General features: G+C 38.1%; 1 protein-coding gene across 6 annotated transcripts in view; it reads right to left on the minus strand.

The window, feature by feature from the left end:
- Positions 1-1,278: 1,278 nt before the first annotated feature.
- The window catches only part of TMEM267 (transmembrane protein 267), a 15,129-nt gene continuing 3,255 nt past the window's right edge, over positions 1,279-13,152 (minus strand). For 2 of the 6 annotated variants that reach the window (XM_077775010.1, XM_077775015.1), the window contains exons 2-4: positions 9,251-9,341; positions 6,461-6,848; positions 1,279-3,350 (exon numbers count right to left, since the gene is read on the minus strand). In XM_077775010.1, coding sequence (XP_077631136.1) covers positions 3,015-3,350; positions 6,461-6,772 — 648 coding nt within the window. In that variant the 5' untranslated portion in view covers positions 6,773-6,848; positions 9,251-9,341 and the 3' untranslated portion in view covers positions 1,279-3,014. Of the gene's footprint in view, positions 3,351-6,460; positions 6,849-7,789; positions 7,915-9,105; positions 9,158-9,250; positions 9,342-10,805; positions 10,907-13,152 lie in introns of those variants that run through there. The other 4 variants (XM_077775012.1, XM_077775011.1, XM_077775013.1 and 1 more) reach the window with 4 other exon arrangements.

A 13,152-nucleotide genomic window follows, 5' to 3' on the forward strand; every position in this document is an offset into this window, starting at 1 on the left:
TTAAAACTGCTTGACATAAGTGAGCGCATTTCATTTCACCTTTCACAATATCAACCGGAAACTTGTTGGAAATGAAAATTCTTGGGATCTACCAAATCAAAACTCTGGAGGTGGGTCTCAAGCAATCCCTGGTCTAACAATTCTTACAGGTGATTCTGATGTATGCTAGAATTTGAGAACCACTGGTCTAGAAAGTTAAACAAAGTTGGAGATCCCAGCAATGAGCAATGTCATCTAAAAAGCAGGTACAGAGGCCTGTTGTACTGGTGCATGGCCAGTGTGATGTAGTGATGAGTCATTGGTATAGAAGAAAAAGGGAATATTCAGGAGGCTCATCTGATGACTGAGGGTAAAATCAAGCATTGGAATAAAAGGAAAAAAAGAAATCCAGGTGCTCATATTATCAAAGAAGGTGAAAGTGAGTCTCAGAGAGTAGCATGTGAGGATGAGGAGAATTAAGAATGAGGAATATAGTGAGATATCAAATGAAAGAAACTGGGAACTACGGTGGATAAAAGGTTTAGCCATGACAATAGCGAGCAAGGACCAGAATATCCACTATTTCCTCTCCTCTGCAGTTGGGAAAATGGGAAAAACTAAATAATTATTCCCCTAGTGAAAACAAAATGGAGCCAGGGTGTGTCTGCCTGACTGGATAGAGTGATGGTGATTGTCTTAACTGAAGAAAGGAAGTGAGGATACAGGGGAGTTTTGACTTAGCCTACCACTTAAAGGAAACTAGGCTTGAGGAGGAGTAGAGAACAGTTCAATGGTGGAAGTTCTTCTGAGTGGCAACATAACTAAACATTCCTCTAGAAAACAGTAGACTGGAAGGTTAGATCAGTGGACCAGCCTCCACTAAGTGAGTGGAGGACATTTAGTGGATGGAGAAAACATACATGCCAACAAGATAATAATCCAATTTTCAGTATAATGTAGCGACACAAACTCTTTCAATAAGGTAAAAAACAAAATGGTGGCATGGGAAGTTGGCTGCTGTATTTATAGAGGTTACAATCACAGCTGTCATAGACCATTTAGAGGACAAGGATCATTTCTGATGGTAGACGCAGGCAAGAAGACAAACCCTCATTTGAAATGTGCAGTTATCGGTTAAGCAAGGAGTCACGGTCAAAGTGAATTCCTATTCTAATACAAAAAGTTAGGACAACCCCAAAAATGCCAATGTGGCATTCTTAAACAAGGCCCTATATTTTAATAGCATTCCTTTGTTTTATATGGAGAAAGAAAAAGTAGTTTTATAAATTAGTCAGAAAGTGATATAATATATATGCTTTATTTCCATGGATTTCTGAATTCATATACTTTAAAAAAATCTCTACCTTATTCAAATTTCCCCCCACTATGTGATATTTATTATACCAACCAAACCGACACAATCGTTGCTTTTGAAAGATAACAGATTGTAAAATCTAATAGATTCTAAAATCCAATAGATTGCAACCAATTTGTTAAAAGAAAAACTAAATTAAGGTGAACATTTGTAACAATTTACAGAGCTCTGTTTAACTTAATTAATAAGAAAAACATGCTTTGGATAAGGCATTGCTTCAGCATTTCTCAGAGAATAAGGCACACAATCACTAGCACTACAAATCACGATGTGTGAGAAAAGCTAAAGATAGCAGATGGCACATATGAGACAAAAAAGCAAAGCAAGTGCCTTTAGGGCACTGACTTCTATATCAAAGTGACATTAAATTGTGAAAATGTAAAATTTTATCGCAACTAAATTTTCCATCTCTAATAAGGGTTAATCATTTTGGACAGGTTAACCTGAAAGAACAAAGGACAAAGCAAACTTCCTAAAAAGACTTCATTTTGAAACACATGTTTTGTCTCTCTGTATCAGGTATATGTTTTAAAAATAAATGAATTGGTATAGTATTTTAAAATAGTGTATAAACAAATCGATAGGAACTAAAACAATTTTATTGGCACCTCAGGAGTTTCCTTCTGAAATAACATTACTGGTAAGTCCTTTTTTGTGTGAATTCAAATTCCATAGTTATAAGCCACGTATTAATAGTTTGTTAATTTAATTATGTTTTTCAGAACCATTAAAACCTTAACACATGAGATTTGGGGGCAAAGATACTAAAATAATACTGGGCGCCTGGGTAGTTCAGTCAGTGGCTCAGTCTTGATTTTGGCTCAGGTCATGATCTCCTGATTTGTGAGTTCAAGCCCCACATCAGGCTCTTTGCTGACAGAGCAGAGCCTGCTGGGGATTCTCTCTCTCTCCATCTCTCTCCACCCCTCCCCCACTCATGAGTACCCTCTCTCTCTCAAAATAAATAAATACACTTAAAAAAATAATACTTGAGTAATGTTATTACAGGTAGCATATTACAATAGTTATTTCCTAAAGATTCCTGAAACAATAATCTAGATGTGATATTAGTTGCCATCTTTTATGAATATTATGACGATTTCTTACAAGTACACTGGTGCCAATTCTGCCAGTAATCACAACTCAACTAAAGTTCCTGGCAAATCAAACTTCAGTCAGGATCAACAGATAGGAAAGAAAGAAATCTTAGTGGTCACCAGACGTCTTATTCAGGATCTCGTTTATTCTGGCTCTTTCACTGTTTCAACATCTCAGGGAAATGTGGACACGAATGCTGACAAATTAGGCCCCCTACAATTTGGTCTGTTTTTCATCCTGAAGTGGACTGCCGTAAACGTATACCTCCAGAAGACGTAACTGGATGTTAATCTACTAGAGCTACTGGTAAAGCGAGATGAACAGAAGAAACAATAAAAATGTATCATGGGATAAATGAAACTCTAATATCATACGAGAGTATTATAGAAGAGAGAAATAAAATTACAACAAATATATATTTAAAAAAAAAAAGGGTACATGCCTCCTGAGCAAGAGGATTCAGGAATTACAACAAATATGTATTTTTTAATTTATAATGTCAGCTACCCTTAATTATCATTGTCTGAACCATTTCCTTCTCTCAGTGGGGCATACAGTTACTTCAGACGTCAATCTGAATTCCATGTTTTGCAGACATCATTTGTCTGGTCCCTGTTAAATACATAACGAATGAACAGATATGAGGTAAAGACGATGTGATTATGACATAGAGCCAGAATGGCAAAGGAGAAGTTTTTCCAAATGGACATATCCACAAGCCATGACGAATTCCATCTCGGATATGATGTGAGGTCCAGGATATAAATAACATCCAGGGAAGAAAGCACCATGAGTCTTTGAGTTTGAAAAGGTGCATAGTAAACTTCAAGGTCAGAGCTGCGACAGGTATCACAGTAGAACAGTGAAGGAAAGGTCTTCGGGGAAGAGTCAAAGCAGCCTGCAGAGAAAGAAGTAGCTGGTATCATTTCCTTCTTGGCAAACAAAATTTTGTAGATGCTTCCTACTATTATTCTAAGATATTTTCCAGGAGTCTGTCAGAAATGCAGTGGAAACATTTCCTATGTCACCTGTGACTACACGTATTAAATCTGGCATGTAGAAGCAAAGAAGATATAAATGTGAGTAGGATATTCTTTGCATTAAAAATGAAATCAAGATCTCAAGAACCTGGTCATTAATTTTTTAAAGTTTTCTATCATTTGCTTAGAAAAGTCACAGTATGAACGTAATTTATATCCCAAATGTACGGTTTGTGTAGATTTGGAGTTTTAGAGAATTATCTGGGGCCTCTAATAGCATTGAAAAAAAAATCACAACCAAATAAAATATTCTTCTATCAATAAAGGCATGAAAACAATATTTTTGTTGTGTCCGCTTTATATTAGCCTTGAATATTTTCAGAATGCCCTCATAATAACATTTAGAAAGACTATATGATTTTAGTTTGGTTTATTTATTTTGAAAGAGAGAGAGAGAGAGAGAGAGAGAGAGAGAGACAGACTGAGTGCATGGGCAAGCTAGAAAGATCATGACCTGAGCTGAAATCAAGAGTTAGATGCTTAACTGCCTGAGCGACCCAGGCTCCCCTCAATTAGATAATTTCTAATAAAAAGGAGGCTGAGGGCATTGAAAATTGCCTGATTCTGAATCTCCCGACACATCCTCAAAAACATTACAGACAAGGACAAATAAAACTATATCAAACCCCACTCAGCATTAGACAGAAGTTAGTGCCCCCAACTTCAAATACTCTAAAGTATTAAGACAAACACCACCCTGGTGCGCTCTCTCGCACACTCCCACCAAAAGCCAAGAAAGAAGAGGACACCTAAGATTGATGTAAAATAACCACTAGAAAGAGAAACACTGGAAAGGGTCCTGGTAAATCAGAACACTGACTACAAAGCAAAGACTTAAAAGTGTGCATGATTCAAGGCATTAAAAGGCAGTGGTTCTGGGGGAGAAGATGATAAAAAGAGGAGAGGAACCCTTTGGGGATGGTAAAGAGGAAAAGGAGGAGTGAAAAAAACAACTTAGGTACCTATAAAAAAAATTATGAGGCATAACCTTCCCAGTACATTAAAGTACAAAACATCCATTAAAAAAACTACCTTGGGGGCGCCTGGGTGGCTCAGTCAGTTAAGCGTCCAAGTCTTGATTTCGGCTCAGGTCATGATCTCATGGCTGTGAGTTCGAGCCCCGCGTCGGGCTCTGTGCTGACAGCCTGAAGCCTGGAGCCGGGAGCCTGCTTCAGATTCTGTGTCTCCCTCTCTCTCTCTCTGCCCCTCCCCCGCCCACTCTCTCTCTCTCAAAAATAAACAAAAATATATTTTTTAAAATGTTCAGATTTCATTTTAAAAAAAGGACCATTGCCAGCACTATGCTTTACTTTATGTGCACTATGTCCTTTAATCCTTGTAACAGCTGCATGAGCTAGAGACCATTTTACAGAGCGGGGAGCTGAGGCTTACAGGGACCAAGTAGCTGCCTCATGTTGTACAGACACTGAGTCTGTCTGACTCCTTGGCTCATATTCTTAACGCTGCTGCTTCTAAGTGAATCAAAGAATAAACGTAGTATTTGCTTAAATGTTTTAAAAAAACGACAATCATTAAATTCTAGGTGAATGCACTTATGAACCACACTTTCTGTGATGCTTCATAGCTTATCCAAATCTCAACTAACGTTTATTGTGAGCTATTTGCCACAGTACATCCTGTAAACTTGCTCACACTTAACACGCAAGACAACCCAAAGAGATCAGTAAAGACAGAATCCACATTTTCTAGACAAGGACATGGAGTCTTAAAGAAGAAGGTGCCCTCCTAACACCACATACCAGGATTCAAACTTGGGTCTCTGATGCCAGTCTCAAACACAGTGTTATTCTGCCTCCACTTATAGCCAAAAGTTACGATTTGTCTTTCATCAGGAATTAGTGATTCCTAACTGATTGTTTTCATAAGTAAGACAACCTCTGAAAAATAACTGGTATGTGACATATAAAGGAAGAAGTGATCATTTCCTGTTTATTCAACAAATATCTACCAAACGCCCACTAAGGTGTTCCAGGCTCCATTCCAGGCCTGCGGTGAACAAGCAAAGTCCTTGCTCTGTGGGTCTGTATTTCTTTCCTGAAATGTTTACAGGTCATAAACATGTAAAAGGTAGGCAAATCTGTTGACACTTAGAAAATATTATCTGAACAGGGACACCTGGGTGGCTCTTGATTTTGACTTAGGTCATGATCCCAGGGTCATGGGATCCTGTCTGGGCTCCATGCTGAGCGTGGAACCTGCCTGAGACTCTCATTCTCTCTCTCTCTCTCCCCTCTGCCCCTCTTCCCCACTTGTGTGTACTCTCTCTCTAAAAAGAAAGAAAAAAGAAAAAAGAAAATACTGTCTGAACATAGTTCATTTGCAAAGCTAACAGGTCACTGTATAGCTAAACACCTGAAGCCTCAATGAAGTTCCTCAAATTTCTCCACCAGGGACTGTGTCCTAAGGAATCCATTGAAATGCACACCTTTGGCCCCCAGAGGGACTGGGGAATGAATTTCCTGAAGCCATACCCCAGGACTAGGAGTCATCTTAAAGCTACTTAACTGTTATGGAGCATGTAGGAGCTGTATACTAACTGTACAACATGAAGAGTAAGGGCGAAAATCCTAAGTGTGGCCCTGAAGAAAGAACACGGAGAAAAGAACCAGGTTAGCCCTGGGAATGACCCCTATTACTTTAAACCACTTGGCTAACATTTCCTTCAAGACCTGGCTAAGCACCGGCCTCTGTAAAGCCGGCACAGAACTCCACAGGTACACGTAGTGAGTCCTTGCTCTGTATGCATCCTTGGCCCTTTGTGATGCCAAATAACTTGATTAGCAACAGGTCTGTGTTCACCTTCAGGGAAGTACTAAGTGCCCAAAAAAGGTGGATGAATGAGTTTTCTAATTTTAAAATAAAGCTAATCTCTAGCTCCAAAATGATGCTGTGAAGATCAATATAATGGTGCTAAAGATCAGAAAAATTAAACATACGTGCTTCTTACCTTCAAAGATAAAGATCCAGCTAGAAAAAAGTGGTCTACATCAATAACAGAGGCTAAAAATCCGGCTAAAATGATTTCCCCAAAGTCAGTTGTCTTCTTGACTCCAATGACAATTGCCCACAACCACATGCCAATCACACAATGTACTGCATTATCTGAGAGGGCTCGAAGCCAGTCACTTTGCTGAATTACTGAAAACTGAAGAAGTCTGTCGGCTACTAGGCAAAATACTCCCAGACCGAGGCTGGAAAAAAGAGACTCGGTGCTACAAGACTGGAGTAAAGCATGGGTCTTCTCAGCCTCTGAGGCCATCACAAACAATACGTCAGCATACACCAAAAGCCATCAGGACACGAACAGCTTATTCTTGTTTACATTCCCAGTCACCCTAAAGTAGAAAGCAAAGAAAAATATTAATGCCATATAGCATTAAACAAAACATAATCAGCAAGAATTTCAGAAATACAAAATCAAGTTGTGGAAACTGGTAATTTAAAAAAATTTTTTAAAAATGTTATTTATTTTTAAGAGACAGAATGCAAGCAGGGGAGGGGCAGAGAGAGAGAGGGAGACAAAGAATCTGAGGCAGGCTCCAGGCTCTGAGCTGTCAGCACGGAGCCCAATGTGGGGCTCGAACCCATGAACTGTGAGATCATGATATGAGCTGAAGTCAGACGCTTACCTGACTGAGCCACCCAGGCACCCCTGGTATTTCTTTTTTCAACTGTTGTCAGTAATTTCATTTTGTTTTTCCCAGCTTTGTTGAGATATAACTGATATATAACACTGTGTAAGTTTAAGGTGTGTAATGTGATGATTTCATACCCACATACGTCGTGAAATGGTTACCACAGTGTGGTTACTTAACATCTTCATTACTTCACATAGTTACCTTTTGGTGAGTGTGGTGAGAACATTTAAGATTACTCTCAGTAACTTGCAAGTGTAACAAAATTGTAATTCTTACATGTTATATACGATATGCCAGGAAGCCCAAAGAGAACAGAAACAACAGTTTACATGTTAGTATATATCAAGGTGAATTTAAGAATGTCCACCAACTGTAATCCATTACTTTGAGGTCATCCATTGGTTCTATCTCTCAGCAACGTGTGCTACATGGTAGTGGGCATCCGTGTCTGTGTACCCAGCATCTATTTTCCAGACTTCTGAAAACAGCATCTCCCCTTTCTGTAGGAAAACTGCTCATCACGAGACCCACTCTGGAGCCGACCGATTAGAATTCCCGTCTCTCTTAGTAGCAGTAATTAATTAGTAATGATTAATTAGCCATCATTTTCTAGTAGTGAGTAGACTAGTGGTGAATACTCTAGTGATTAAGGTGACCCAGGCTGGGCCAATCCAATTCTCCCTTCTAGAATTTTCCAAAGTGGAGCTGGTAGGGGAAAGTGCCTCTTCTTCTCACAGACCATGGGCTTTACTACGTGGAGCACCTAAAAACAAAGAATCATAGGGACATCAAATCCTCAGGTCCAGTCTTTAAGTTTCTCAGAGCTGATCTCGTTCCTGCAGCTTACCATTTACTTCTAGGAGATACCCTAGCATTCTTCCAATAAATCCCTTTTTCCTTTCTGTTGCCTCTAACCAAAGAACTTTAATTGATATAAAAAGGCAATCATAATTCTGTACTGAGTGCTTACCTGGCATAGAATACTGAAATCATTTATCCAGTTAAAGTTATCAATGTTATGTGATACCTGAAGTTTTTGTTTTATATTGTTTTGTTTTAATTCTAAGACTAAAGAATAACTAAATGATGTATTAAGAATGATTCAACTTCCATTCTGTCATAAAAACTATACATGGCTAATTATACATACTCTAGAATTTATAAGAAAACATTCCTTGAATTGGAAAACAACTTGGAAAAAGATGAACTAAGTTGAAGGACTCACACCATCTGACTTCAAGTTTTATAAAACCACAGTAATTAAGACAGTGTGGTATTGATATAAAGATAGACAAATAGATTGATGAAACAGAATAGAAAGTGGGATCAGAAATAGATCCACCCGTACACGGTCAATTGATTTTTAACAAAGATGCAAAAGCAAGTAAATGGAGAAAAGACGGTCCTTTCACCAGATGGTGTGGAACAACTGGATATCCATACGTAAAAATACCTTACTCCACATACAAAAATTAAGTCAAAATGGATTACAGACCTAAAAGTAAAATATAAAACTGTACAGCTTCTGGAAGAAAACATACAATATTTTTGTGTCCTTGGGTTATAAAAAGAATTCTTAGAAGCAACATCAAAAAGTCAGTCTGGTTTTTAAAAATTGATAAATTAAAACTCTGTCAAAATTAAGCTCTGGTCTTTGAAAGACGTTAAGAGAATGAAACCACAAGCCACAGACTTGGGATAAAATATTTGCATATCTCGTATTTGATAAAGGATTTCTATCCAGAGCAAAGAATTCTCAAAACACAATAACACAAAATTGGACTAATACAAAAATGGGCAAAAGATTTGAAAAGGTACTTTACAAAGGTGATATAGAGGTGATCAATAAGCACATGAAATATACTCAACGTCATTAATTATTAGGGAAATGCAAATCAAAGCCACAATGAGATACCAGATAAACTTATTAGAATGGCTACAATTAAGGACTTACCATCCCCAATGTTGAAAAGCTGAGGAGCAACGAGAACTCTCACACACTGCTGCTGGAGATGTAAAATGGTAAACCACTTTTCAGTTTCTCAAAAGTTAAACATACTTCTATCACACATTCAGTCATTCTGCTCCTACATATTTACCTGAGAGAGATGCAAGCATGTATCCACACAGACTTGTATGAATGTTCAGAGCAGCTTTATCTACATTAGCTCCAAACTGGAAACAATCCAACTGGATAAACAAAACATGGAAAAGGAAACAAAAATGTAACACATGGAAAACTGATGAACTTAGTGAATACTAAGTGAAATACTTAGTGAAATAAACCAAACAAAAAGAGAAGGAAAATGGAGTAATAGTCAAAACCCATGGAACTATACAACACAAACAACGAACCCTAATGTAAACTATGGACTTCAATCAATGTACCAATGTTGGCTTATTAGTTTTAACAAGTGTACCACACAAACACAAAATGTTAATAGGGAGAAATGTGTGTGGAGGGAGAGGTAACATATGGAACACTCTGTACTACCTGTCAATTTTTCTGTAAACCTAAAACTGCTATAAAAAATAAAGTCTTAATTTTTAAAAATTAAGTAAATGAAGCAAGTATGGGAAATGTTATAACTGTTTAATACCAGTAATGGATACCTGTAGTTCATTATTCTATTCTCTACTTTTCTATATATTTGAAATTTTCATTTAGAATTTAAAAAAAAATTTATTTCTTAGAGAGAGACAGCCTGAACAGGGGAGGGTCAGAGAGAGAGGGAGACACAGAATCTGAAGCAGGCTCCAGGCTCTGAGCTGGCAGTTAGCACAGAGCCCGACGCGGGTCTCGAACCCACGAACCGTGAGATCATGACCTAAGCGAAAGTCGGACGCTTAACCGAGCCGCCCAGGTGCCCCTAGAATTTTTTAAAAGAATAAATGATTCCATTTACATAAAATTCTAGAAAATACAAATCAATTTAAGTGACAGAAAACAGATGAGCGGTTGCCTAGGGAAAGGAGGGACTGGAAGGATTAAAAAGGACCATGTGGAAACTTTGGAGGAACAGTTAAGCTCATTATCTTGACTGTGGTGATAGTTTCATGGTTCATAGTTTCATGTGTACATCAAAATGTATCAAGGTCAAGAGTGCTACCCTTTTCTGCAGTCCGCCCACAGCATGAAGGCTGGAGTTGGTTGGAAGCCAGTGCAGAGTGCGTTCTGTCCTGGCTCTCCTCCACATCCAGTTTCCTTCTTGACTGTCTAGCTGATCTGCAGCAGCTTTGGGCTCAACAATAGGCTCAGAGGCAAGAGTCTGCCCAGAACACTCTCCCAGCCCCCACAGCTACAGCTCTAACCCCTGTAATAAATCAATTCCACATTGTTCAGCAGACAAGGTAGTTCTGCTTTGATGGGACTTAACTAATACAAAAGCCAGACCATTTGATTGAGTAAGAAGACAGCATTGATGGTGTTATTTTCTTCCAGTGGAATCTCTANGCAAGGTAGTTCTGCTTCTTTGATGGGACTTAACTAATACAAGAGCCAGACCATTTGATTGAGTAAGAAGACAGCATTGATGGTGTTATTTTCTTCCAGTGGAATCTCTACATTTAATATACTCCTAATTGCAATCAAAAGGGATTTTCTTTTAGGAACATCCTGAAATGTTTCTAAATTTCATTTAGAAAAGCAAATACCGGGTGCCTGGGTGGCTTAGTTGTGGTAAGCATCTGACTTTGACTCAGGTCATGATTTCATAGTTCATGAGTTCGAGCCCCACTTCGGGTGAGCTTGAGCCCTGCTTCGGGTGAACACGAGTTCCGCTTCTGGTAAAATAAAAGAGTAAATGCCAATAAACTTGAAAAAGCAGAATATCATAAGTACTTAAAGGTGAAAACAAAGTCCAGAAACAAATTAAGTATGTGTATGGAGGAGTCAAGAATGTATGTATAATTCTAAATTGAAAGAGGAACAATTATTCTTTAACTCAGATCCTATATCAGTTAGGGTTCTTAAGTACATGGAAAAGAAGTAAACGCAAAAACCAAAATTTATTAAAAGGATACTGGGAAATCACAGACTTGACAGGTTTTAAGAACCAGGCCTCAAATACCTCAGTGAAAATGACACCAGACACCTGGTCTGGTGAATACCTCCCACCACTGAGCCCAGCTTACACTGCCCACCCCGTCACCAGATGGTACCACTGGTATTGGTGCCAATGCGACACTGTCTGCTGCTGCCATGAAAGATTCTTGGCAGCATTTGTTTTTTTGATCTCAATACAAAATTTGGAGTGCGGCAGCGTTATGTGTCTGATTGGGTGGCTCTACATTCATTACATGACCAGACACTTGCTGCAAGGGAGGTTGGAAAAGAGAATACTTAGCCTTTTCACCATATATTGTAGAAAGAGGGCTCTTTGTTTCTTCCAGTTAATTAGAAGAGCAATCTCACAAATATACTATCTGGACAGGAAGTGAGCAGTCCACACTGGTTGTCAGTCTGTTGATTGCTACATACTCCTGGAGAGAGTCAATCATCAGACGAAACCTGAGATTGGGTTATCTGCTTTCAATCTGTGCAATGCACAGTTTTACACAGTAAAGTTGTTAAAACAAACAACTAGGTTTTAAAATGTCACATTCAAATGGATTAGAGTTTTGCAATATAACAGACCATTTCCCTGCTTAAATAAGAAAGGGAATCTGTTTCATTGACTTGCTGCTTGGAAAATTTCTGTGATTAGATAGCTTTTGTAATCAGTTTGGTTATCAAGTTTGGGATATTTACACGAATTTGTAAACATACTCTTCATAGTCCAGCTAAGTAGACTTTTAGAGAGGAGCTCAAAATTATTTTTAAAATATTGACAGTCATGACTACAGAAGAATGTAAAACTTCTGCACGGCCAAGTTAAAGACAAATGGAGGAAATTTAGAACCTTTACGATGGAGAAGGATTTAAAGATTTTACTTTATTAAGGGCTCTTAAAATTAAGAAGGAAAAATAAGTACCCCACTAGTAAAGTGGGCAATGTCTATGGAAAGGCAATTTTGAAAAGGAAGAAATACAAATGATCAAAAATTATTAGAAGATTTCAATTTTATTAGTAATCAATTGAATTTAAATTAAAACAATAAGGGGCACTCAGGTGGCTCAGATGGTTAAGTGTCCAACTTTGGCTCCCGTCATGATCTCACTGTTCATGAGTTCGAGCCCTGCATCAGGCTCACTGCTGTCACGGGGTAGCCCGCTTCCAATCCTCTGTCTCCCTCTCTCTTCACCCCACCCCTGCTCATGTTCTCTCTCTTTCAAAAATAAATAAGCATTAATTAATTAAGTAAAACAATGAGATTTCAATGTAAGATTGCCAAGAGACTGCTAATGCTTTCTGTTAGTAGTGATAGAGAAGTGATCACTCATACTGAGTATGATCGGGAGTTTAAGTTGGTATAATTTTCTAGTGGACAATTTGACAACAAATGTACCAAAACCTATTTAAAAATGAGCAAATATTTTTGATTCAGCATTTCCAATTCTACAAATTTATCCACAGAAAATAAGTAGATTTAAATACAAAGAGTTATATATGGATATTCAGTATAGCATTGTTTATAATAAGAAAAAATGAGAAATTATAGGTCCAAAATATGAGACTAGTAAAATTAATTCCACACAATTATGCAGCCATTATAAAACACCGATTCTCATTTTTACTGACATGGAAAGATGCTCAAAACATTGACGTTTAAAAGACAGCCTGTAAAATAATATGTAAAATATTAATTTTTGTAAAAAAACATACATTTAAAAATATAGCAGACTAGGAGCGCCTGGGTGGCTTAGTCGGTTAAGTGTCCGACTTTCGCTTAGGTCATGATCTCTCGGTTCGTGGGTTCGAGCCCCGCATCGGGCTCTGTGCTGACTGCCAGCTCAGAGCCTGGAGCCTGTTTCAGAGTCTGTGACTCCTCTCTCTGACCCTCCCCTGCTCACGCTCTCTCTCTCTCCCCTAGAAATTATTAAAAAAAAAAAAATATATAT

This window comes from Crocuta crocuta, unplaced genomic scaffold (genome assembly GCF_008692635.1).
Source record: "Crocuta crocuta isolate KB4526 unplaced genomic scaffold, BGI_CrCroc_1.0 scaffold1758, whole genome shotgun sequence".
Lineage (NCBI taxonomy): Eukaryota > Metazoa > Chordata > Mammalia > Carnivora > Hyaenidae > Crocuta > Crocuta crocuta.